Source organism: Paramisgurnus dabryanus, chromosome 6, assembly GCF_030506205.2.
Source record: "Paramisgurnus dabryanus chromosome 6, PD_genome_1.1, whole genome shotgun sequence".
NCBI classification, from domain to species: domain Eukaryota; kingdom Metazoa; phylum Chordata; class Actinopteri; order Cypriniformes; family Cobitidae; genus Paramisgurnus; species Paramisgurnus dabryanus.
In genome coordinates, this window is record NC_133342.1 from 20,020,858 (window position 1) to 20,046,706 (window position 25,849).

General features: G+C 38.5%; 4 protein-coding genes across 5 annotated transcripts; 2 read left to right on the top strand and 2 right to left on the bottom strand.

Annotated features, from left to right (window-relative positions):
* Positions 1-358: 358 nt before the first annotated feature.
* LOC135763986 (dual specificity protein phosphatase 18) lies at positions 359-3,289 on the bottom strand. Its single transcript, XM_065275369.1, has 2 exons — positions 3,145-3,289; positions 359-2,591 (listed from the first exon to the last, which is right to left on the bottom strand). The coding sequence occupies exon 2, from the start codon at positions 2,585-2,587 to the stop codon at positions 2,006-2,008; it is 582 nt and encodes a 193-aa protein (XP_065131441.1). The 5' UTR covers positions 2,588-2,591; positions 3,145-3,289; the 3' UTR covers positions 359-2,005.
* A 994-nt stretch (positions 3,290-4,283) lies between these two features.
* On the top strand, positions 4,284-5,986 carry sft2d3 (SFT2 domain containing 3). Its single transcript, XM_065275897.2, has one exon. The coding sequence runs from the start codon at positions 4,393-4,395 to the stop codon at positions 5,062-5,064; it is 672 nt and encodes a 223-aa protein (XP_065131969.1). The 5' UTR covers positions 4,284-4,392; the 3' UTR covers positions 5,065-5,986.
* wdr33 (WD repeat domain 33) lies at positions 5,702-20,155 on the bottom strand. 2 transcript variants are annotated; one of them, XM_065275891.1, is made up of 23 exons: positions 19,969-20,155; positions 15,944-16,166; positions 15,785-15,853; positions 15,593-15,697; positions 15,330-15,425; positions 15,080-15,231; positions 13,543-13,640; positions 11,212-11,338; positions 10,804-10,958; positions 10,645-10,723; positions 10,429-10,539; positions 10,221-10,315; positions 10,046-10,132; positions 9,827-9,966; positions 9,530-9,682; positions 8,672-9,421; positions 8,539-8,596; positions 8,199-8,424; positions 8,035-8,109; positions 7,667-7,812; positions 7,470-7,571; positions 6,850-7,047; positions 5,702-6,763 (listed from the first exon to the last, which is right to left on the bottom strand). In XM_065275891.1, exons 2-23 carry the CDS (start codon positions 16,145-16,147, stop codon positions 6,633-6,635), a joined length of 3,357 nt encoding a protein of 1,118 aa, XP_065131963.1. In that variant the 5' UTR covers positions 16,148-16,166; positions 19,969-20,155; the 3' UTR covers positions 5,702-6,632. The 2 variants fall into 2 exon arrangements, with proteins under 2 accessions (XP_065131963.1, XP_065131966.1); XM_065275894.2 differs by lacking the exon at positions 7,470-7,571 and having other exon boundaries at positions 19,969-20,154.
* A 69-nt stretch (positions 20,156-20,224) lies between these two features.
* dusp28 (dual specificity phosphatase 28) lies at positions 20,225-25,838 on the top strand. Its single transcript, XM_065275901.2, has 4 exons — positions 20,225-20,666; positions 21,034-21,633; positions 21,743-21,831; positions 25,583-25,838. Exons 2-4 carry the CDS (start codon positions 21,289-21,291, stop codon positions 25,677-25,679), a joined length of 531 nt encoding a protein of 176 aa, XP_065131973.1. The 5' UTR covers positions 20,225-20,666; positions 21,034-21,288; the 3' UTR covers positions 25,680-25,838.
* The last annotated feature ends 11 nt before the right edge of the window (positions 25,839-25,849 follow it).

Below are 25,849 nucleotides of genomic sequence, written 5' to 3' on the forward strand. Positions count from 1 at the left end.
AGATTAAAAGTTTTAGGGTGCTAATATACCCAGGAAGGACTCTGGCCCAATACAGTACAATACACACTGTCAGAATAAAAGGTACCTTTTCTGTCACTGTGGTGGTACCTTTTGTTGTACCTTTTGGGGTACATTACTGTACCTTAAGGATCTATCATGTTACTTTAAAGATAAAGTTAATTATTTTGTACCCCTAAATTTAACTGGGACAAAATTGTTCCTTAAAGGGACATTCCACTTTTTTTGAAAATCTGCTCATTTTCCAGCTCCCCTAGAGTTAAACATTATTTTACAGTTTTGGAATCCATTCAGTTGATCTCCGGGTCTGGCGCTAGCACTTTTAGCATAGCTTAGCATAATCCATTGAATCTGATTAGACCATTAGCATCGCGCTAACATGGCTGCACCAGGCGTAGTGATATTACGCACTGCCCGAAAATAGTCCTCTGCTATTGAAAGTTACTAAGGGGACTATTTTTGGACAGTGCATAATATCACTACGCCTGCTGCAGCCATGTTACGGCAGCAAAGTCATTGATTATTACGCCAGAATGAGAGTATAGTTCCTAGCCATATCTGCCTAGAAAATCGCAGCTTTTAATTTTTCCGTTGGTCTTAGTACACGATGTAACTACAGAAGAGTCAAGTTTTAAAGGGACTATAGGTAGGATTTTAAGTGTTTTATTAATCAATGTCTTTATTCATAAATATGTCATCCTTGGTGTCAAATGACCTCTGCCAGTGATCTGACTTTTCTTTGAACGGGTAAGTCCAAGGAGGCTTCCATGTCATTCCGCCGTATTGATAAACTATAATAGCAGAGAGGGACAAAAAGCACTAGCCTACCAACGCATTTCCACAACGCGTTTTCATTCAGAACACGTGAACCAGCTGAAACGGACAAGGAGATCAGTGATTACATAACGGCTACCGTAGTTGCAACACGCATTTGGAAAGGCGAGGCGCTAGAGAGCACTATTCATTTGAATGCAAAATACAATTTCACCACTAGATGGGGGTAAATCCTACTTATTGTCCCTTTATTTAGGAAAAATATTGATAATCTTTAGCGTGATGCTAATGGTCTAATCAAATTCAATGGATTGTGCTAAGCTATGCTAAAAGTGCTAGTGCCAGACCTGGAGATCAGCTGAATGGATTCCAAATCGGTAAGAATCAAATGTTAAAAAAGTGGAATTTCCCTTTAAAGGGGTAGTTAATCCAAAAATGAAAAATCTGTCATAATTTGCTCATCCTCATGTTGTTCTAAACCTGTACGAGTTTCTTTATTCTGTTGAACAAAAAATAAGATTTTTTGATAAATGATGGTAACGCCTATTGACTTCCATAGTGCTTTTCCTGCTATGAAAGTCAATACAATCTACTGTGTGTTACCATCATATATCAAAATATCTTCCATTTTTGGGTGACTTAAAAAGGCACACCATAGGTCCTTAGGGTATAATATTGTGCCACAAAAGATACAACATTTCAATGTGTTGTATACCCATAGTGGGAAAAATTAACCATTGAGGATGCCACCCCAGCGACAGAAAAGGTTCAGTTTGTATCTAACAGCATGCGGTACAAATTCAAGCAAATTTAGCCTTACATTGATCAATAAAAAATGCAAAGTTTCCATTATTAACTCAGTTTTCAGTACATGTCTGAGTCCTTTGTTTTATACATGATGTGAGGTTGATGGTCCAACAGTGTCCTCTGTTGGTTAAATACTAGGTGTACATACTAGGTTTCACATACTTATTTTTTTATTATAACCTGGAATTCCAGCCAGGCCACATGAAAAAACAACTTTTGAATAAACATGCATAGCATTTTGTTTTAAATTAGAACTAGGAGTAAACGGATAAAAAGTGACAAAACAATGGTGATAAAAACAGTTGGACCTGTTGATGTCTGGTTCTTTTCATAGTTTCTCTCTTTCTTGTGCCAAAGTGATGACGATGTAAACATTTTCAGTTCATTATTGACAAAAAGTACTTCCTCATTTTAAAAGCGCACTGAAGCTGTGTCTTCTAAGCTGGCCTAGCCGGCCAAGCCTTGGAGATGGAGGACTTTGTTTTATGTTATACCTGGAAGGTAGTTTTGGTGTTTTGGGCAGTGGAAGTGAATCCAGTGGTTCGGCCACCTTCACAGTATTCTTACCATAGAGTTTCTTCTCATATTCTAGAAGCTGGGCCCAGAACCCCGTATTTAGGCGGATGTAGGGTCGACTCTCTTTAACCCAGTTATGCGCCTGCCGCAGGGTCACTCCTTTGTACTTCATGAGGTAGGCCATAATCAGAGCGGGTGAGCGACTCATGCCCGCTGCACAGTGCACTAGGGTTCCACCAGCCCTGTTGTTGTGGATTCGAGCTGCTATGTGGTCAAAATGATCACGTAGACGGGCGTTCGGGAGATCGGAAACAGCAACACGTATGCACTCCACACCCGGGTAGAAAGGGTAGGGGTGGGACACGGTAACATTGACAATGAGCGTAATACCTTTCCGGATCACAAGTGCTTGATTCATTGGAGCATCAGCCCCGCTGAGAAATAGGGTTGGTGTTATCTGTGATAAAGACATTGGTCTGTATGGAAAGAGATTTGAAAAGTTTTGTGAGTTTTGAGTGAAGCTATGCTTACAGTATTTATTTGGGTCAATATATACTTTCAAATTATGTAAGAATTTACAAAAATTTGCTGTTCCCCTTGATGCAATCATATATGAAAAGTAATAATCCATGTACACAGGCCTGTTACAAAATGATGCAACCTTATAATACACATAAACAGCATAAGGGTTAAAGCCGACAAATAGGTCAAATGTTAACAATGATTAACATAATATTGTAAATAACGGATAAATTATACAGGATGGCAACAAAAACATTTGCCAGATGCACTACAACGGGAACATGCGAAAAGCTAAATAAAGACTACAGTTTTAAATTTCATATGAACTTTCCACTACATTGTGGTATGTTGCCCATTGTGTACAGTATATCACATGCAAGAAAGTTATAAATACACAATCAATACACTTTTGTAGTTTTCAATTTCAGTTTCTATTGTTTTTATACTATACAAGTATATCTACAATTTAACTAATCTTTGTTTTAAGGCATATTTTCTACAACTGACCTGGTCCCTTGGTGTGGTCTGTCTTATATTTGGGCTCTTCTTCACAGTGCAGTAGAGACCCCTGTTGGCATGTTCAAACCCTAAAAAGGCTTTGAAAACAACTGGCCAATGGAAAGAGAGATTTATTTTAAACTCACTCAGCAGCGCTGGAGAAGCCTGTAGGCCCCATAGCCTCTTCATGACAAATTAATGAACACAAATCTGGATGGTTTAATCCTTTATCTGTTGATGTATAAAAGGGACATTTCACAAGACATTTTAAGATGTCAAATAAATCTTTGGTGTCCCCAGAGTACATATGTGACGTTTTAGCTCAAAATACCATATAGATAATTTATTACAGCATAATATGTGAGCAAAAAATCAAATGTGCCACTTTGGGTGTGTCTTTTAAAATGCAAACTAGCTGATCTCTGAACTAAATGGCAGTGCCGTGGTTGGATAGTGCAGATTGAGGGGCGGGATTATCCCCTTCTGACATCACAAGGGGAGCCAAATTTTATTACTTATTTTTTTCACATGCTTGCAGAGAATGGTTTACCAAAACTAAATAACTGGGTTGAACTTTTCACATTTTAGAGGTTGATAAAAGCACTAGTGACACAGTTATATCATAAACATGGAAAAGGACAGATTTTCATGATGTCCCTATAATATAATTCATGTTCACAATTATTTATTTATCTAAATGCTAAATGTCCAGCCAGAGATGAGAATTATTACAAAATGTTTCAAATGATCCATGATACATGTACGTGAACATAAACTATTTAAATATGTTGCATGATATAACATAACATATAATATTTATAGATAGAAATACTATAGTATAAATAATACCGAGATGGAGCACTAGGCCCAGCTCTTATTTGATTTGCTAAGAGTTGGGAAAATAGAGGAGAAAGTTACACACTCGAGTTATATTTTGATGTCAGATGAGGTTCAGTGAAGACAGATTTAAAAAATAATCATTATAAACTTACCTATGGGAATCAGGGTACGATGAGACCATTTAATGTCATTTTTATCTACTCAGTGTATATATAGGGGAAACAGCATCTGAACTCCTCAAATAAAATGTAACAAATTTTAACAAATAAATCTATAAGAAATAAAACAGATCTAACAGTATTCTGTTAAAACACAAATGCACTTATATTCCTATCACTACTTCTATTTTGTACCGCAACGTCATTGTGGTGCGTCATCACACTTCCTGTTTGCGTTCCACATACACTCGCGAAAAAGATGGCTGAGTTAAACAGACAACTACAAGAATATTTGTCTCAGTCTAAAAGCGGCGCAAAGACAATATCACAGTCCAGCTCCAGCACTACTATAGACATCGAAGAGTCCGCTTCGCCAGCAGGCAGCTGGTTCGGTAGGTGGTCCAGTCCGTTCTCGAGCAGCAGTCGGGGAACTTCATCAGGCCAGGGATCGAGCAGCGGCTTCTCGTGGCCATGGTCATCAGAACCGGACCCGTGTTTGCCGGGTATGAGCCGATCCCAGCGACTGATCGCGTTCGGGACGTGTATTTTCTTCTCGGCTCTGTGCTTCGGACTGTCGGCGCTTTACGCTCCGTTGTTGTTGCTAAAGGCGCGTAAGTTCGCCCTGCTGTGGTCTCTCGGCTCCGTGTTCGCGCTCCTCGGTGCTGCCATTCTCCGCGGACCAAGCAAACTCATCGCGACTCCCACCCCAGGAGGCGCGGTGTATTTGTGCTCTTTGGTGGGCACCTTGTACGCGGCCCTGAGCCTTCACAGCACCCTGCTCACCGCTCTTGGAGCTTGCCTTCAAATCGGTGCTATCGTGGGATATATCGTGGCGTTGCTGCCCGGTGGGAGCGCTGGGATGAGGTTTGTGGGTGGCATGGCCGCGTCGGCTATTAAAAGAACAGTGACTGGTAAAACAATGCCGATATGAGCATTTTTAAGGACTACACAACACTACAACTGTTGAAGTTCTGTGAAAAACATTTACACTCTTTTTGAAGTGATGGTACTTCCAAGTTGGATTGGGATAACTGGATATTTATACAGGAAGGGTGTAAGAAGAAGTCGTATGGATGTGGATCAAAACTGTGTAATTTTAACTGTGACGGGTACCACACACTGAACTTATTGACTAATACATCAAACGCAACGTTAAACATTGCATTTTTTATTAACTTTATCTTGTAAATAAACAACATGAAGACCAGTGGACTCATCCTGATAAAATTCAGTTATGCATTTAAGATTTTGTGGGACCAAATGTAAAAGTTAAAGGGTGTCCGAGGTGATTGTAATGTGCCTGTAATGACAAGTCACATTTATTATATTTTGTACTTTGCTAACTACCTTGCAGTCACAGGCGATTTCTTGGACTGGTTTAATGACATGCCTTCTGTTTTTGGATCAATAAAGTTATTTTTGATTAATTTTAACATAACTGGATCTGAAAACCCAATGTACAGTAACGTTTTTAAATAATACCATTACAGAGCTAGTACGACTCTTCCTGATCATCTCAAATAAATGCATTAAACCAAAGAAATGACAAGAGCACACAACAATTTACATAAATTTTGCACAGATTCTATTTTGGTTTCATACAAAAAGGACAAAACAATACATTTATTGTGACAAACTGTACACATAGAAACAAAGTCTGCAGCCTCGTCGCGTAGAGTAGCCTGGTAATGTTACAGAAAGATCTCCATTATCTTACATATAAAATGAAATTAAATATATGGCGCTGAGCCACTCCGGAACAAAACATTCAAGAGTCCAGTTCTCTCCCATAACAGACTTAGTTGTCAAACATGATGCCAGTTTGCATTGGCCCTTACTTAAATTGACTTCCAGCTGTTGGATGACAAGATTTGACTCTTGATAATAGACAAGTTACTTGTGTTTTCTTTACATCAGAGTCATGGAAAAGACAAAAGGGTGTCAGATGCTGGTACAAATTCACTGAAGGTTGCCATTGTTCAAGTAAATCATAAAGCGGTTCAGTTGCTTAGTGCCGATGTGATATTTGGGAAGGGATGTTTCTTATAGTTCCTACATCGAGTTGTACCATGCATCACAAATAAGTTTCCTGGACCACATCACACCATGATGAGCCCCCTCTTGACATCAGTCTTTATCCTTATCACTAACTGTGTCCGTGGATTTGAGGTGAAAACAAGTTTCATGTACCTTAAATACATGAAAGTCCAAAATCAGATCAGCAGGTAGCAAGGGGCATTATGCACCGAAGGACATTGTTTTGTTCACCAGCGATGAAACCACCACCTTCTGTCCAACAAGTCAAAGTGAAAAACCAATGCCAACAATTATAGTTGGCATAAATGGTTAGCAAAGAGATCCACTTGTTGATGTGCCTGTGTCCAAGCCTGCATAAATGAGTACGCCTTCGAAGAAGCTGATATTATGGCCATGTGTGGTTCTTTTCGTCCTTGTGGTCATAGCAGTTGCTTTATTGTCCCATTGTGCGTGTGACCACTCCTACCGCCCGCGACCTCCCCTCATAACACCACGTGGAGGCCTGTTAGGGGGTCCACCACGGCCCCAACCACCTCGTCCTCCACGGGATGGGGGTGGCCCATATCCACCTTCCTCTCTTGGTGATGGTCGACCTAAGAGCAGTTAAATGATATTGGATGAAGGTAATTGTACCACATACTTTGTAGAAAATCATTTGCGAACTCTACTCTCGCATTACCTGCTCCTCTGTCCTCGGGTCCTGGGCCAGGAGATTCCATGTCACCTGTGCCTGGGCCATCATGCCACGGCCGTTTGCGTGGTGGTAGTGAAGCCATATCCATACCCTGTAGAGAAGAGGAACGCTCCCTACTGGCTGGGGAGGGACTGTCATGCATATTGTGATCTGGCCGCTGACCATCCCGATAGCCATCGTGACCTAAACACAAACGCAAGAATTCATTTTGTTACATGTGTAACATTACACTTTATCTGTTGGTGCAAAGACCAGCGTTTATGCCAAGTGTACATAAGACATTTGACATGATCGTGCCGTACTACTACTTTCAAGATGATCCACCTTTTTCATTTTGCGTCATATCAGTCATATTAACAAACCACGTGGTTTCCTCTCAGCCTAGCTTTCGTCATTACTAGTCACTTATGTAATTGTCATAACACTGCTGACACTGCAGGATCTACTCCTAGGATCTCAAAAATCTGCCTGTGACAGGACACTCTGGATTAAACTCATGGATTGTGGACTTTAACTTTTGTTAAATCCTTAACACCTGCTCAAGCATGTCTAACTGCACTGCAACTACAGGAACATTTCTATAAATCCCCTACATGTGCTTCTACCTGAATCTCGCCCTCCCTCCCAGCCCTCCTGGTTTCTTCCTCCTTCATAGTGAGAGGGATAATCATCAGGAGTTGGGAGAAGCCCCGTTCTTCCTACACCACCTAAGAAAGATGTCATGTTCAAACCTGACATCTCAGATTATATGGATGGAAGGTGTGTTGATGGACTGGTTTGTGAAACCAGCTGATGGTTTTACCTCCTCTTGGTGGCCCGCCACGTGGTCTCCCTCTTCCTCTCCAACCTTGGCCCATTTCTTCTTGGGAATCAAAGCTTTCATCTCCACCATATTCTTCTTGGAAGCCCCCCATTCCACCACGCCCGCTCATGCCACCCCTTCTGAATCTGCTCACATTCAGAAGCAGACAATACGCTATGTAATTTGACAGTTGATATTTTGCATACGAGACCAGTTTTTATGATCCAGTTCCTTATAATAAATCTAGTTTTAGATCAGTAAAAAATGCATTATACACTTTTAAACTAGAGTAATTTAGTGCCCTGGTTTCCCATTTCTTTTTGTTACTAAATAGCCAAGATGATTGCAGACTAATGCTCAACACTTACGTCTCATCTCCATGTGGGGGTGGCCGTCTCTGCCTTTGGTCAAATTCCTCACCAGAGTCTTCATACCCATCATACCTGAAAATTAAAAACAATTCAGCCACCCATGTTATTGAGATTTTACTTTCTAATCCATGACATGCTGACCATTAAAAAGTTCAATGTACCCTTCGTACTCTTCATCGTCCTGTTCCTCCCATTGGTTTCCAGGGCCTCCTCTGTGGCTCCTGGGGTCTCCTTGGTATTCCTGTCCAGGACCTCTTCTCCATCCTTCTTGGTAACCTCCCTCTTCACCCCAGTACTGACCCCCATCTGAGCCCTGACCTGGTCCTCCTGGGCCTTGTCGCTCTGGTGGGGGGCCCATATGATGGTTAGGTGGACCTCGAGGTCCATCTTCTCACACAAAAAGAAACGCAACATAACAGTGAGGACGCTATTTATTTGCACAATGAAAACTCACATACTTGAAAGTATTAACTGAAGTGTTTTAACAAGTGTTACATTTACCATTGGGGCCTTGCTGTCCCATTCCATGCATCATCGACTGAGGTCCAGAATTTTGCCCCTAGAAGACAAGTAGAACATGTAATATGTACTCAGTTTGATCTAAAACCAGGGTATTACAGATTTGATTCATTACCTGATTGAACTGTCCTCTGTTTCCTTCACCCATGTGTGGCGGTTTGCCTTGCATGTACGGTGGAGGGCCCTGCATATTGCCTTGCATGTTTCCTGGGGGACCTTGCATGTTGTTTGGTGGTCCATGCATGCCCACTGGAGGAGGCCCCATCCCATGCATATTTCCCATGCCCTGCATATTGCCATGAGTCCTGGGTGGAGGTCCCATCATACCACCTGGCATTGGACCCTGAGGGCCCTTCATGTGTCCATGAGGCCCAGGCCCCCTTATATCCTGATGCATCATACCTCCCTGTGGTGGCCCCTGTCCTCGTGGTGGTGGGCCCATCATGCCACCTGGGGGTCCACCAGAACCTGGAGGCATTCCCCCCGGAGGAGGACCCTGCATTCCTCTCGGGCCTGGTGGCATGCCAGGAGGACCTTGTGGTCCCATGTTCCTGTGAGGGCCAGGATGACGTGGAGGTCCATGCATGTCTGGGGGTCCCATCATGCCTTGTGGTGGGGGGCCCTGGTGCATAGGGGGTCCTGGTGGACCCATTTGGCCTGGAGGTATAAATGGACCAGGCATTCCACCTGGGCCTGCTGGAGGCATGTTGTGGGGCATTTGTTGGGGTGGCATCGACTGAGGGAAGCCCTGTGGAGGAGGGGGCATTGGACCACCCTGCCCCGGAAAGGGAGGCATCGGCCCTGACTGTCCAGGAGGAGGCATTCCCTGCTCCTGTAACTGTGCCATTCTTTCAATCTTTAGTTGCTATGAACCAAAATACAATTTCAAAAAAAATTAACTAGCATTCACATTCTGATTTTACTTGAAATACACAAGAGATGCAGAACTGCATGTGTCCGCATGTTTACTAACCTCCAGCAGCATAGGGTTTGTATACTGAAGGGCAGCCATTTCTTGCTCAATCTCTGCTTGAGTCTTTTTCTTGCCATCCAATTTTTTCTCATCCTTCCTCTCCTTTGGAACCTCTCCGGGAGCCATAGCTGGAACTTTATTTTCTGCCCAGGCCTAATAAATAATTAAAAAATGTGCAGTGGAATAGATCAGTTAAATGAGTATCAACAAAAATCAAGCAAAATTATACCTTATCCACAATATCAAAACCACTGTGTCTGACAGTGCTACCATATGATGCTATATGTTATGACTGACCTGCTGAAACTGAGCTGGAATAGGTTTTGCATAAGGAACTTTCTTGGTTGGGGCCTTTTTTAGGTCCTTCTGCATGACTTCGTCCATTCCCCAGTCCAGTCCTGGGATGCTCATTTCAGCTTCTGTTGCCATCTCTTTACCTTTGCACATTACATTTTTTTCAGGCTTTTTGTTTCTTGACATTTATTAACAGCTATAAATCACTGTATATTTGCTTACCCGTTTGTTCTTGTTCCATGGCAGCCTTCAGTTGTTCTGGGATTCCCATGCCAGGAATGGCTGCAATACTATTGGGCTCCAAGTCATCTAGAATTTACAAATAAAAAATTATTTAATATGCTTACTCTCTTTAAATCTCATGAATTGTAAGGTCATTGTAAAAGGTAATACTAACCATACTCCATCCCATCCTCTGACATCCCTGGCAACAAGTTCAGATTGTATCTATCACGCATCTTGTCACCCGGCCGATTCCTGGTCCAAAATTTGCTGAAGAACGAGTGACAAATGTGAAGATGTTATAGTAATGAGCTTAACTTTAAACTAAAGAATTTAAGTTTAAAGGGTCATAATTCAATTTGGCCTACTACATGCACACTCACCTAGTGTGGTCATTAGACCCCGAACACAAAATGTGGCCAAGTGGATGCCAGGCCAGACTCCAGATCATTCCTTCATGAGCCATCTCCATTCCTCCCACCTCTTTCTCGACACTACCAAAATAATTCGCCACATTACATTATTGTCTATGGTTACAGTTAATGACAATAGGTATATATGTGGTTATATACTACTAAGAAAATGTGACCAGTGCCTACCCTGTATGCCAGAATAGCAGTGATCCATCAGAGCCTCCACTGGCAAACAGACCTTCATGAACCGGGTGCCAGGCCACAGCTGCAACCAACAGTAGTGCACATCAGTATATAAACTACTTATAAAAACACAGTTTATCGTTTTTAAAACTAGGATTATACCTGTGGCTTCTTTCTTGTGTCCTCTAAAAACCTGCAGCTCCTCTTTGAGGTTGCGTATGTCAAACAGTTTGCATAAATGGTCACGTGATGCAGTCAACAACCAGTTGCCATTAAGGTTCCACTTTACCTCCATGACTGTGTTTTTGTGTGCGTGTCTAAAGGCAAAATTGAAATAAATTAATCTAGTACCCAGATTTTCCACTCTACTTAAAGTCTTTCATGCTTTGTCCCAATGAACTTTTACAAATGAATGACCGTAAGATAACATAAAAGTAACAGCTAATATTGTAACAAGATTCACAATGGGACAATAGTCACATCTGTTGTTTCACAGCGTGTCCATCTTTAAGCCATACAAAGAACAAAGAAACTTGCATCTTTTTTTATCAGAGCAATCTGTTAACTCACAGTGTTGCCAAACTCTGTCCTGTCTTAGGGTCCCAGAATTTTATGGGTTGTTGGCTGTCTTTGCTCCCAGACACCACTAAGCCCTTAGTGGGGTGCCAGTCAACACACTTGACATCTGCTCCATGACCTGAACACCAACACAAGCAGGTTTTCAATGTATGACATACAGAAAGGCATTTTCATCTATGTATTTGTATTTTTGCAGTCAAGTCTTATATTTCAAAGCAACATAATCTTATCCTTGTATATTATTTAATTTTACGATTACTTATAGTAATTTCATATCAAATTCCTTTACTAATTTTGAATAATTTGCTTTCATTTTGTCTGAGTTACAGACATTCTTGATAACCGTTTAGTTAAATAAAACGAACACCTGTGTGTGTACACAAATACAAAAAGGTAAAATATGAATGTGTTATGAAACAAATCAATTAGACTAATATTCAATTACCAGAGTAAAATATGATTAATTGGATTTAATTTAATGTTACAAATATGTGGGACAACTAAACACTAAATCTGGAAAATAATGTGTTTGAATTGTTGATGCCCACTCCACATTACTGTAACCATGACAATGCCATGGCTTAAGTTTAGAGGCATTCAAAAATAATCTAAGTGAAGGAAGAATTAACACAGAATTTAATTAGGAAAATGTTAATTTAGCAATTAGGAAACCTTCTTTAACTGTTCTGTTTAATTTCTTTAATTTAACATTAACAATTGTTTTTTTTGTAGCAAAGTTTAAAAAATGACAGTAGTATGCCATTCAAAACTGGAGTTTATTATTTGGCAAAATTTAACAGTAAATTCACCTACTCGTAAATGTTTCTAAGAGCTTGAAATAGCCTAAAATATGCACCCTGAGAGCTAAATATATAAGATATAGGTTCAGTATCAAAGACAAGGCTTAGCTACAGCCAGGATTAGGCCTCATTTAAATTAACAAGTTTAAGAATGTTTTATAAACATGCCTTGGAAAAACGTTACTGGTGTGTATCTTAACAAAAATCAATGGCACTGGCATATTTTAAGATCTGTACATGAAAGTTATTAACATGTGTTTTAGTCTAGGACTAGCCTTAAGCTTTATCTGTGAAACCAGGGGTAAGTATATTAATTAAGTATTAGGTTTAAGATTAAGTATATCAATCCTACAGTTTAACAAAGATTAAGAGAGTAACCACAAAACACAACATCAGCAATGTTTGTGTTAACAAAGTTTCTTATCAAAGTGCTCAAAATACCTACAAAATAACAAAAAACTAATTTTTAAGTGATTTATGTTACCACAAATCTGTTTGCAAATTCAGCCATTGTACATTTTTAAATTCTCTCTCTCTCTCACACACACACACACACAAACAACAAAGATTAGAAATAACTTAAAAAACTAATATCAAGTTGAATATTAAAATCACTTTTTCTCAATCTTATTAACTGCTCATGATTATTTTTTTAAGTTCTTGCACGTTTTCCCGTTTAAAACGTAATGTAAATATGAAAAGCTTATTTTAAGTAAGAGTAAATGTTTGTTTATGTTGATATTATTAACTAACTGAAGGAGTTGAAGACTTTAACCGCACTACATGGTAAGAATTTTAAATAATCACAGAAGATTTTAAACTAAAAAGAAACTAATCTGAGTGATAGTACATGTCACTGTGTGCTCCTGCATCAGTAACTAAAAAAAATAACTAGTTTGGGTGGATAGTTAAACTCAGAACAGTTATTTACACAAGCAAGAAACCTGAAATGATTATCTTCCAATTCATAAAAACAATTTTAATTAATGTGGTGCCTGAGGAAAAATTATTATTTTTTACCTTTGTAATGCTAAGTAAATTTCAAAACTATTTTACACAAAACATTATTATTTGGTGACCAGTATATATAGTGCAGGAAATTTATGATAGTGCAAAAACATTACGCAAAAAATACTCAAACGCAGGAAGCCAAATGATCTTTTTCTGAATTCATGTGGATATAAAATTACTTTCTTTTAATTATTATACAGAAAGACACAAAACACTCTTAACAAAGTAAACTATAACGTCTTTAGCATTAATGGTTATCATACAAAAAAAGTGCTTGGACCACTTGGACAGTCAATTACTAATAACATTCTCAAAACAAAACCAAGGAAGATTTATTTAATCAAATAACAGACCCCTGAAAACTGCCAGAGACAAAAATAGAAAACTTATATAGAAGCCCATGACAAAAAGTGCAGGTTTGTGTGAAAGTGAGTGTGAACCCAGATGACAGTGTGCTTTCAATGTTTAAAGGAATGCATTTTTGAAAATCTCCATATCTGACATAACTTACCTCTCAGAATTCTTTCCTCGTGACAGCGCAGAAAATCCCAGATGCGTACAGTTCCATCATCAGAGCAAGTGGCAAATTTATTATCCGTAGGAGAAAAACTGAAGACATAGCAGGAAGAAAATCAACAATGAAGGATGACATAGCAGCTCGGTGATGGATGGACACCTTACATACTGTGGGAGCCTTTTGAATTTATCTAGCAAGGACCCAACCATCTCCTTCACCAACTTTTAAACAGCTTTATCTACAGAGCACTATCATACAACTATCATATCCTATCATACAACATGCTTAATGCAAATCTAATTTTAATTGCATGTGACGCATGCTAAGACTCAAATATGGACTTGCACCAAAACAGCTCTTCTTTCCTTACAAGCAAGAAGTATAAAAATGTAAAATTGACCGCAACGTCCTCTCTGTATTCTAGGCACTGACGTGAAGAATTCGAAAATTAAAAGATGGTTCCATCTAACAGAAATATGAAATGCACTTAGTTTCAAGTACGATTTTGACTTATTACTCTTATTTCTCAGAGAACACATAAGGTGGTTAAGCATTTACCAAAACTGAGCCTGCCTCAGTTTACTATAAAATCATTACGCACAATCCTTAACTACAGTGCTCAGAGATGATCTTAAGCTACCGGTATGCTAATTTTTAAAATGGCATGTTAAAAAGAACCATATACATGAGCATGTGCATCTTAAATATACAATAATGCTGGTTTAAAATGTGCACTCCCTATTATGTTTTGGGGTTTTAAAGGTTCCTTTTATTGCTTCAGAAGGGACTTTTAGGTGCTCTGCATCGTGCTTTGGTACACAAAATGAATGAGAGTAAAGAAAAAAGATGTCACTGTGTATTTTGACTTAAAATTGTGATGCATCTGTACCCATGTGAGAGTTGTCTTGAGGTAAAAAGTTGTCTTTATTGCTTAAATCTTTATTTAACCGCAAAAAAGTTTTTATTAGAAGCTAGGGAAAAGTCATCTTGTGGGACTGACTGAAAGCATGGCACACACTCTGATGGCCAGCAGGGGCAGCACAGCTCTTGCCCCATTGTTATACCAATGTGAAATGAGACCTGGAGTAGTGTTGGTTTACTAAATAGTACACAATTGCATGGACAAGTGTCCACCCCTCCAAAACAGAGGATCCATAATACTTTCCAACAAACACTTTGAGGGGCTTTTTAACGGCCACTTTCATGTTTCTAGGCTGGACGTGTCATAGAATATAGATAATTGGGAATGCTTTATTTAAAAGTGTGAAAATACACCTTGTCTGTACAAGTAGAATAGTTACGTATATAAAAGATTAGGATACATATTTCATAAGCCATAGGTAACAAATATATGCAGTCTTGCAACAACGCACACATATCAATAATGCAGCACATAAACACTGAGCAACACAGAAAAGAGTATATCATAACTGACAGCACTGAGGAGAGCCCCCTACAGGCAGAGCCCTGCCATTGCAGGGGCGGTAACAGGCTTGGGTTAACTACAGAAAATGGTAGATTGTGTATAGACCTGGCCTCTCTAATCGCCTCCTTGTGAGCCTGGAACATCTTGACGTTATTCATGTTGGACTGCCAGTACTTCACGTAACCTCCATGGTCAGCAGTCAACATCCACATGTCATTGTGAGACCAGGTCATTGCCCTAACAGGGCTATCATGCGCCTGTGAGAGGGGAAAAGGCAAGATAAATAAATCACCCATTTAAATAAGGTGACAGATCACATATCCTCACAACAAGTATAAAGATGGACTATAGTTACCTGCAGAATTGTCTCAAAGTTAAAGGTGAGCCCATTCCACAAAGTAAACTCCCCACTGGAGGCACCCGTTACAAGTCGCCTGCCTTCAGGAGTCCACTGCAAAAAGGAGAGAAGGGTAGGGAAAAAATTAGAACAACCAGGAAAATGTGCAGATGACAAAGTACAGCACATTCATCTACATTTGGGTTAAACAATACAAGAAAATCACAGAATACACACATGGATTTTAGATACTTCACTCAAAACAAAAGCCTTAAACTTACCCGCACAACAAACACGGGGCACTTGACTTTGTTGGTGGAGGTTCTGACAAACTTTGTCGTAACGGCATTCATAGGGTTACTAACCATACCAATTGGAGGTACAAGCTGCAAGATAGTCAGTCATGTTATAAGTAATATATGAACTGAAAGACGACTAGTAAAACGAGCAGTACACCATTAAATTACACTTACATCATTGTAGCAGCCTGCATCTGGCTGAATAGCACGGAAATCTCTGTGATCTCGCTGCCACAATCGACTCTGAAATGAAGAAATGTACAAAATATTAGGATCACTGGGAGGGAGCGGGGGGGCACTCTCTTTCCGTTACATTTTTTGTTAGCCCTTTACCTCCAAATGTCTGATGACAGAAGGATTATAATCGATGGTCTTGCGGTTAACAGCTTTTCTCATGCGCTTGCCATCGAAAGTTAACTGCTGCATGGCCTGCTGCTGCGCAAAGTCTGGCCTCTTGTAGAAGAGCTGCCGAGGTGCCTGGTGTTGAAACCGAGGCATATGGAAGAACCGGGGAGGAGAGCCGATATCCGTTGCCATGGTGACAGTTTTTCAACACCTGAGGATGTGATAGGAAGGCCATTTACTAAAAGTTTGACAACACATGGCAAAGATAATAAACACATCAATGCCAAGCACACTTAATACAACGTCAAAAGACTTAAATATGATATTGGCACATTTATACATTAAATAAGACAGGAATTCATTTTTTAACCTTTTGTAGTTCAATAATAACTGATTCCCCACTGTTAACTTACAGGTGCAACAATGCTATTTTCTTAAAATCATTGTCCATACCTCTCAGATTAAAAGGCACAGATTTTAACATTGAGAAATAACATCTCAGAAAAACAGAATGAACACTTTGATTATTAAGGCTATCAGTATAAACATTTAAAACACCAAAATTAGACATTAACAGCTAAGAAAATGTGTGAAATGTGTGTGAAAATGCCATTTTGAAACAAACTGCAAATGCCTCCTATTTTATTCATTGGGAAGCAACAGCTATTGTACATGCTGAGCGATATAAAGAGTCACGTAAACGGCATAACTTCCCTCAAGTAGCAAATCCATATGATACTGTGATTAATAAAAGCCCTATAGGCTGGAAGAAGAGTATGAACAAAAAAGTAGTTAAGGTGTGAAAATGTATAACAGACTACAAAACAGGGTAAAATGAACAACAAACCTTTTTTTTTACGAAAAACCATCTTTAAAGTTAATTTCTATGTACTACATTTAACAGCTTTCACCCAGATTAATAAATCTCATTAAATGATCCAAATAAATCCTAAACATTTTTTGTTTATTGATATTTTGACACATCAAGCAATAACTCCTGTGCTTCTGTATAGCTCAGTGGTAGAGCATTGCGTAAGTACCGCAAGAGATCTTGGGTTTGAACCCAAGAAACACACTGACAGATAAAACATGTAAGCATTGTAATGTACTTTCAGATGCTTTGTCTGCCTAATGTGTAAATGTAACTAATGTTTGAAAATTGCCCCTTATTCTAAGGTGCCATTGAAACGTTTACTGTTACATTGCGTCAAAGGTTGACATAGAAAAATATTTTTAAATAGGCATTATGACTTATTTTAAAATAAGAAAATTTTGGCAAAAGACAAAAACAATTTCCAACAAACATTTCTCGTTTTGGATATGTGTTTGAATGAGGAAAAAAACTATCCCAGAGGTATTTATCTTAGAAAATCTAGATTAAAATAAAAAGATGCAAATATTGAGTATTAATAATATTATTAATTTAACCATGATTGACTCACTCAACTTTAGTTTTATGTTTTAAGTCACACTTCATGCAACACCGTTACAAATGTTTCTTAAGGTGGCAAACAAACACAGTTGTAGGTGATCTTACAATTAGTACAAAGGTCAGCATTTTTTTAACTTTTTAATATGTGCGACCTCTAGAGCAGTGGCTTTCAACATGGCTATGGGTTGCTGCCAAAAGACATTCTTTTTAATATTAATTTCATATTATTTATTAGCTTAGTTTTTTATGCATGTTAACAATTTAAACGATGATAAAACACATCAACAAAAATAAAAGAATTTAACAAGTAAAAAGAAAAAGTAGCGCTGCAGATTGTTTTATCAATTATGGTAGCCCTTGCTTACAAAAAAGTTGCTCTAGAGACTCTCTTCTTAAAGCATTTAAAAAAGTAGGTACAAACAAGTGGTCTGAATAGTAGCACTGCCATCCAAAAACTGCAGTCAACAGTGCACAACATCAAAACACTAACCACTCAGTCTCAATATAATATATTCGTCAGCATCATGATTTAAAAGGTACCAATAGCACCTGTAAAATGTCACAGAGAGAGAGAGAGAGTGAGAGTGAGAAAGAAAGAGAACGCTGAGTGAAAACGAATTGACTCAAAATTAAAAGATTAAGCCAAGCCTGATGCATTTAACTGTAATTGGCAAATGCAAACACTGTTTGTAAAGGTTTCAGTTGTAATTAATTTGTAACGCATAAAACAAGCATTGTAAAATATTGACGTAAAATAACTCAAATCATTACATCAACATATGCAATCATATATGTACAACATATGCCAGTTTTTCTAGATGCAACTTTTTTTATTAAAAAATCTTGGCAATTGATTTGATCTGTTGTTACAAATGCTATACCTGCCTAATGCTAAAAGGGTTCCCACACCTTAGTTTACTTCAAATTCAAGGACCTTTCAAGGACTTTCCAGGTCTAAAACCCTCAATATGTGGAGACACATTTCAAGTGAGAGCAAGGTTACACTTTGTTACCTTTAAAGATACATTGTTACAGTCCCTTTCGAGGGGAACTCGCTCTGCGTCACTGCGGTGACACTTTAGGGATGCCTCCAAGTGTAAGTGCTTCTGAATGTGTATATCAAATTCAACCAATAGTAAGGCTTAATAAAAAACAGGGTGACATGGGAGCCAGAAAGTATATTGCTATCTGAAAAATTGCCAAAGACGGCGTTGCAGGGATGCAGAAAGCATGGCAAATGAGACGCAGCGCCTCGTTCCCTTCTCAGGGAAAAACAGTTACATACGTAACCCGAGACGTTTTCATTTGTCAAACACAACTATGCAAAAAGCATTTTGGTATGAATCAACATTCGCATACAAAAGATAGAAGCATTTTAAGCGAACAGTTTAGCACGTGTGCTTAAAAAGTCTAGAATTTTTATGATATTATCCTACACTACACAGGGAATAATATGGATTTTTTTCCCCCCGAAAACTTTTAATGACCTATATCTATGTATGTATATTTTCAAAAATGTCCCAGGGCCTTGAATTTTTTCCCCCAGATTTACAAACTTTCAAGGACCCGTGGGAACCCTGTGCTAATGAAATAAAAGAGATACTAGAGTAATTAACACTGGAAATTTAACTAAAACAGAAAATGTATCAATATGAGTACAATGTTTGTCATGTGTCACACATAATATCAAAACTGTACCATGAGCAGCCCTTAGGGAAAAGTGTATTAGCCTAACCATCTCAAAGCTTTTTGTATTTTATTTACACACCACAATGTGCTGAAATCCTCAATGAAACATGTTCAGCAAAATAATTCACACACCATATAGATCTGCATAATAAACAAATGCAAACAAACAGATTGATTCTTCTGCACTCAAGTAAGTAGCCCAATCACATGTACTCTATTATCCTAGGGTGAAGGAATTTTAGTGTCTGATAAGTGGTTTTTAAAAAGAAATGATATTGGGGAAAATAACAGATACATCGTCCATACAATGCAGTTGGGCAAATAAATGAACGGTCTCTAGTTTAAAGCGATGGAGAAATAATCTAGGTACTTATAATCTAGGTAGGTTACATTGACGGGTTTGTGAAAGCCAAGGCAAAATTAAAAATGCGCTTGTTCCATGAGGTTTCTTTAGATGGCGAGTTGCATAGCATACTACAATAATACAAAGCAAAATAAAATAAAAAACAACCGTGGCTTAAATATTAAAGACGATTCTACATTTAAATTTACGCACTAAAGCAAAATTGGCGGCTGATGTATAATTTACTCTTGTAGTAAGTCTCCTAAATATCTGGTGTTCAGTTTGAGGTCTGTTAGCCGCTAGCCGGCTAACGTTAACACAATAACTGACGCTATCGCAGGCCCTTAGAAACAAGCCACATACACACCGTCTGAAGTAATGAAAAACAAAATATTCCCCATCAGTAAAAAATTAAAGTGTATTTAGTTTATTTGAAAACAGAATATGTCCACTGAAGGCTTTAAATGTGTGTTGTGAGAGTGGTTGATCATTCCCTGTCTACCGCACAGCGTGTTTAAATGGCGCCCGGTCAATACTTGAGAAACTCACCCAAAATATCCGGTGCTGACTGTCTATATATCTAAATTTAATACACGACTCTTCGTTGTGGAGACTGTTGTATTCTCTTTCTGAAAATGAAATGTCAACTGTCTCCAAATGATCTGAAAACTTGTTATTTTGCGTTAAATTACCCCCCTGCCTCCATCTCGAGGCTTCCTCTCATCTCGTTGCGTTGAACACCGGAAACGACGTCATAACGCCAGCGTAACGGCGGGAGAGCGGAGGACCTACTTGTGTTTTTTTAATACTACGACGTATTATTTTTTATTATTATTTATGAACTTATTATTATGCATTGCTCAGTGTTATATTGTAGATAAAAAGCATAGATCTATCTCCAAAACAGAGTGGCGCTATGCTTAGATTGTGAATTGCCACAAACATTATATTCTTATTATTATATTCTCCCACCACTATAGCGAACAGCAGCATGTCCTGTCCTGTTAAGACCCAGCAGATCATGCATAAAATCTAGACTTTGTCAGCTTGATGCCAATTTTAGGTTTCAAGTTACGGCTATTTACAGTCACAGAAGGGAAAAGACAGCAATGATTGACGGGTGTGTAGGCGTGGTCAGTCAGCTGCATGTGTCCACTTCACGTTTTCTTGCATCCCTTTCCGACTGCTCGTGCTGGGACGGTAGTGGCGAGGATGAAGAAACCCCGAGGATAATCTCAGCCAAAACTGTAGGTCATTATTTCTTTATTAATGTTTATGCTGTTTTGTGTATATATAGTAAAGACAGGAATAGATGGCATGTCATGTTAATAAAATGAAAGACTGCTAAAACCATCCTAAAGTTTTGGCTGGTTTTAGATGTTCTTCCCAGCGTGGCAAAGCGGGTCTTTTAGCCTAGCGAAGCTGGTGGCCAAATTGGTTTTACCTGGTCGGTCAGCCTGACTATCTAAAAAGTTTTCAAGACCCCTCTGTCAAGACTAGCCAACCAGTTTAGCATGCTTTGACCTTTTTCAACAGGGTAGGGTGAGGGTCTAAGGTTGTTTTACATGAATAATACATATACATGAATATAATGTTTTCTCTTTTCTAATTTAGATTATCCTTATGAGTAAGTGAGTGGCAAGATTACAGCTGACAAACATGTGGGCTTTGGGACCAGAGTAAAATCTTAAACCATTCTTCCAGCTCATGCTGGAGTGAGTGAATACTACCCTTAGTATCTGACCTACAGTATGTGTATCATGTGAATTAAATACATCATTAGTTAATATGTGATTATAATGGACGGTATTATCTTGAAGTTCCTTCAAGACACACTTCCAAGGATATAGGCACACATACAAGTGCAAAATGCTGCAGTTGTGCACAGTTACAGACGGTCTGTTGATCAGTAATGCACGGTCAGCCTGTAATGATGAATTAATCCAGAAGGAGGCGGTCACTCTCTGTATTAACGTGTCTAAGCAGCAACCCTTTCCCTCCATACGGGTCAGCACTTTGCGTGTACCGGTCTATGATGACCCTAATGAAGACCTGTATAAATATTTTGACCGCTGTGCTGATGCCATAGCAAGTGAGGCAGGGCGGGGTGGCCGGACCATTGTGTACTGCAAGAATGGACGCAGTCGTTCTGCTACTGTCTGTGTTGCATACTTAATGAAGCACCAGGGACTTACTCTAACGGATGCCTTTCAGGTATAAGTGCTTACTTAAAACATTCTGCTTACTTAGCATCTAGTTATCCTTTTTAGTTTATCTTGTGAAGTCATCTTGTGGGGTTTTTAATTCTCTTTTTTCTCTTCAGATTGTGAAAAGTGCCCGGCCAGTAGTGGAACCTAACCCGGGATTTTGGACTCAGCTGGAACAATATGAACAGGAGCTGAAGATCAGGAGGTCAGCCAGCTGAAGATCCAACTCGCTTTAAATTTGTATTAATACTAATGTTATTATTACTAATGTCCTCAAAATTATTATTCTATTCTAGTCAAAAATTTGAGGCCTTAAGGCAAAAGTATAGTCACATTGTTAAGCGTGCGTGAGGGTCCGTGTACAGTGCACAGTCGGATATGTACATTGTATGAATATTGGATATGCGCCTACAAAAGAATGTAGTATGTAGCCCTGGAGATATATTGCATTTTGTCGCAATGTGCATGCGTCAAATGTCTATGTACACGTACGAGTCATATAAACCATTGCAAGGCTGTGCATTCGTTCTGTGCACATACGTTTACTTACATGTAAAAACGGACTATACTCTGGGCTATAGACACTTCACTGTTTAAGCTTGCTGGAACTCATGTATCCCTTTAAATAAGCATGTGTGCCTTAAATTGTTATCGTCATAGAATAGAAAAGTAGCAAATACTGCTGTATGGATGACTGCCCTTATGGCCAACGGACTGATTCTGAAGAAATGATAGCTTTTAACAGTATGCTGTTAGTAAAGCTATGAACTCTCAACTTTAACTGTTGGACTAAATGCAATATTTTTTCTGACTTTGCTGCCATTAGACAGCTCACTTAATTTAAAAAAAAAAAATAGGCTAATTTTCCAGCTCCCCTAAAGTTAAACATTTGATTTTTACCATTTTGGAATCCATTCAGCTAATCTCCAGATCTAGCGGTAGCACTTTTAGCATAGCTTAGCCTTATCCATTGAATCTGATTAGACCATTAGCATCCCGCTCAAAAATAACCAAAGAGTTTCGATATTTTTCCTATTTAAAACTTGACTCTTCTGTAGTTACATAGTGTATTAAGACTGACGAAAAATTAAAAGTTGCGATTTTCTAGGCCGATATGGCTAGGAACTATACTTTCATTCTGGCGTAATAATCAAGGACTTTGCTGTCATAACATGGCTGCAGCAGGCGCAGTGATATTACGGAGCACCTGAAAATAGTCCCCTTGGTAACTTTCAATAGCAGGGGACTATTTTCGGGCACTGCGTAATATCATACATGGTACGGCAGCAAAGTACTTGATTATTACGCCATATGAGAGTATTGTTCCTAGCCATATCTGCCTAAAAAATTGCAACTTTTCTTTTTCCGTCGGTCTTAGTACACGATGCAATTACAGAAGAGGCCAGTCTTTACCCCTTAGGTGGTGCAAATACCTTTAGAGTGGGGGGTGAAATTGTGATATACATCTTCAAATTAATATAACTCTGGCATTTTTTGTCTAGAAGCCTAATCTTGGTCTTGTTTTAAAGAAGACACTTTGGGGGTTTTCACAGAGGTGAAAGCAGGTAAACATATTAAATAATTAAATTGTTATAGCAGTTTACATTTGTTTTAATAAATAAAAATAATTCCAAAACATATTATTTTTATAAATAAAATTATAAAAATGTAAATGTTTCACAAAAGTAATAATGCAAACATGAAGCCATAAGTCTCAAGTAGTTCTGATCCAAATTTCAAGTTAAAATCACAAAAAATGAGGTGTGTGTCACACTCAGTGTTGGGGCTAGTTACTCAAAAAAGTAATATATTACGTATTACATATTACTCTCAAAAATAGTAATGCCTTACTTTACTTTATTACTCCCTGGAGAAAGTAACTAGTTATATTACTAGTTATATTACTAGTTACATTTTTTTTCTGGACAAGAATGTTTATTTGGGCAAGCCACGGCCAAGAAAATGCTGGCTTCCTTACCCACTACCGGACGTGGGGCACAGCGTTCGGAGAAACATTAAAGAGTGTGCACTTCACCGTCAAGTTATTTTCCTTCCGTTGAACATAATAAAATATGACTGAATCTCCACCCGTCGAAACTAGCTTTCTGTTGCTGGGAACCTTCCTCTGAAAAAGAGCTTGCCCTTGTTGACGCTTCCATTTTCCCGATCTGTCTTTGAGTGTGCCGCTGCCGCTCTGTGCTGCTGGCTGCCGGGTGTCGACCAATCGGTGATGGTAAATGATACCTCGTGCCAAACTTAGACCAATCAGTGTTCCATTCACGCCCACCTCCCCTTCCCTTTTGTTCTCTGTGTTTTGTGCCTTGTGTGTTGAAGGTGCTACTGGCGAATGTAACTCAAGTAACTAGCTCAGGAAAACTGTAATAATATTACCATTTTCAGACGGGTAATGCCTTACACTACTAGTTACTGAAAAAAGTAATATTATTACAGTAACTAGTTACTTTGTAACTAGTTACACCCAACACTGGTCACACTTTTAGTGGTTTTGCCAACAACGGCCACTAGGTGTCAACAGTTTGCAGCATACACTTGTCACAAATTATTCAATTACTATCGCTGCATTATTATTACTGCAAAAATGTTTTGAAATATGAAAACTACATTCTTAGAGCTTTCCAACAATATATAGTTTGTCAAAATTATTGAAGATTTATAATAAGATATTAGAATTATGAATATATAAAATTAATATGCATTCCTAAGGGGGGTGGGGTCATGTAACTAAAAACTGTCACTACATTATTTCTATCATCAAATGACCTTGAAATAGGAAAACTACATTCTGAGAGCTTTCCAGTGATATATAGTTTGTCATGATTTTTTAGGTTTAGAGTAGGGTTTTAGTCTTATAAATACGTAAAAACAAATTAGGCCTACCTGTGGCCCCTTGACATTTTAGAAACTGACCCTCATTATGTCATAATTCTCCCAAAATGGCAATGAAATATGAAAACTACACACCTAGAGCTTTCCAACAATATATAGTTTGTCAAGATTGTTTAGGTTTAGAACAGGGTATTAGTGCTATACATATGCAAAAACAAATGGAGTCCAACTGTGGCAGTGTGACATTTTAGAAACTGACTCTCACTACATCATTATTTTCCAAAAATGGTGATGCAATATGAAAACTACACTCTTAGAGCTTTCCAGTGATATATAGTTTGTCATGATTGTTTAGGTTTGGAACGGGTATTAGTGTTACAAATATATAACAACAATGTGGGCCCACCTGTATATCCGTGGCATTTTAGAAAATAGCTCTCACTATGTCACTCCTTTACCAATATAGTGATAAAAAATGAAATCTACACTCTTAGAGCTTTATATATGATATATAGTTTGTCATGATTGGATAAGAATTAACATGCAAAACACTGAAGTAAATGTTGGTGTCCCGCTGGCGGAACAGTGACATTTATCAGGATATAAATGTTTTGGGGCGCACTCTCTTTAAAATTGAATCAATTACTCTCCCTACATAATTTATTTTATAAAACACTGTTGAAATATGTATTCTAGAGGCTTAGACCTTTCCAACAATATATAGTTTATTGTGATATACATAATATTTATATGGAAAATATTGACGTAAACGTAGGTGTCCTGTGAGCGGGACAGCGCCACTTAAGGAGTTTTTAAGTATGAAAAATATCGAAAGACATTTTTGAGTGCGATGCTAATGGTCTAATCAGATTCAATGGATTGTGCTAAGCTATGCTAAAAGTGGTACTGCCAGACCCAGAGATCGGCTGAATAGATTCCAAAATGGTAAAACTCAATTGCTTAACTCCAGGGGAACTGGAAAATTCAAGTGGAGTGTCCTTTTAAGTCATTTTCGAAAAGCCACAGTTTTATGTAATCATGCTAACTGTTATTCAATGGTAGAACAGAGGAACAATTAAATATCTAATATAATTTTATGTGCTTTTCAGACCTACACGTCCAAAAAACAAAAGTTCTTCAACCTCTCCCTACAAGGGCTCTTTTCACAGAGAGGACATTCAACATAGTGTTAATCTAAATGAATAGACGATGATTTATTGAACAATTATGATTGTTTATTTTATTTTTTTACAGGGTTTTTATGCAATACAATAATATGGGTTTTGTTTTGCTGTCTGTAATTGCGCATCCTCAGGAATATGTTCAGATGCTGAAATCTGGTTAAAAGCTAAAGAACATTTTAGCAAATGATTTCC

Excerpts from the sequence above, each read along its gene's own strand:
- LOC135763986 (XM_065275369.1), bottom strand. The coding sequence starts at position 2,587 with ATGTCTTTATCACAGATAACACCAACCCTATTTCTCAGCGGGGCTGAT.
- sft2d3 (XM_065275897.2), top strand. The coding sequence starts at position 4,393 with ATGGCTGAGTTAAACAGACAACTACAAGAATATTTGTCTCAGTCTAAA.
- wdr33 (XM_065275891.1), bottom strand. The coding sequence starts at position 16,147 with ATGGCAACGGATATCGGCTCTCCTCCCCGGTTCTTCCATATGCCTCGG. Across the intron at positions 8,425-8,538 it reads GGGACAGCAAGGCCCCAATG|ATGGACCTCGAGGTCCACCT; the intron begins GTAAATGTAACA and ends TTGTGTGAGAAG. Across the intron at positions 8,110-8,198 it reads GACGATGAAGAGTACGAAGG|GTATGATGGGTATGAAGACT; the intron begins GTACATTGAACT and ends TTTAATTTTCAG.
- dusp28 (XM_065275901.2), top strand. The coding sequence starts at position 21,289 with ATGCTGCAGTTGTGCACAGTTACAGACGGTCTGTTGATCAGTAATGCA. Across the intron at positions 21,634-21,742 it reads CTCTAACGGATGCCTTTCAG|ATTGTGAAAAGTGCCCGGCC; the intron begins GTATAAGTGCTT and ends TTTTCTCTTCAG. Across the intron at positions 21,832-25,582 it reads CAGGAGCTGAAGATCAGGAG|ACCTACACGTCCAAAAAACA; the intron begins GTCAGCCAGCTG and ends TGTGCTTTTCAG.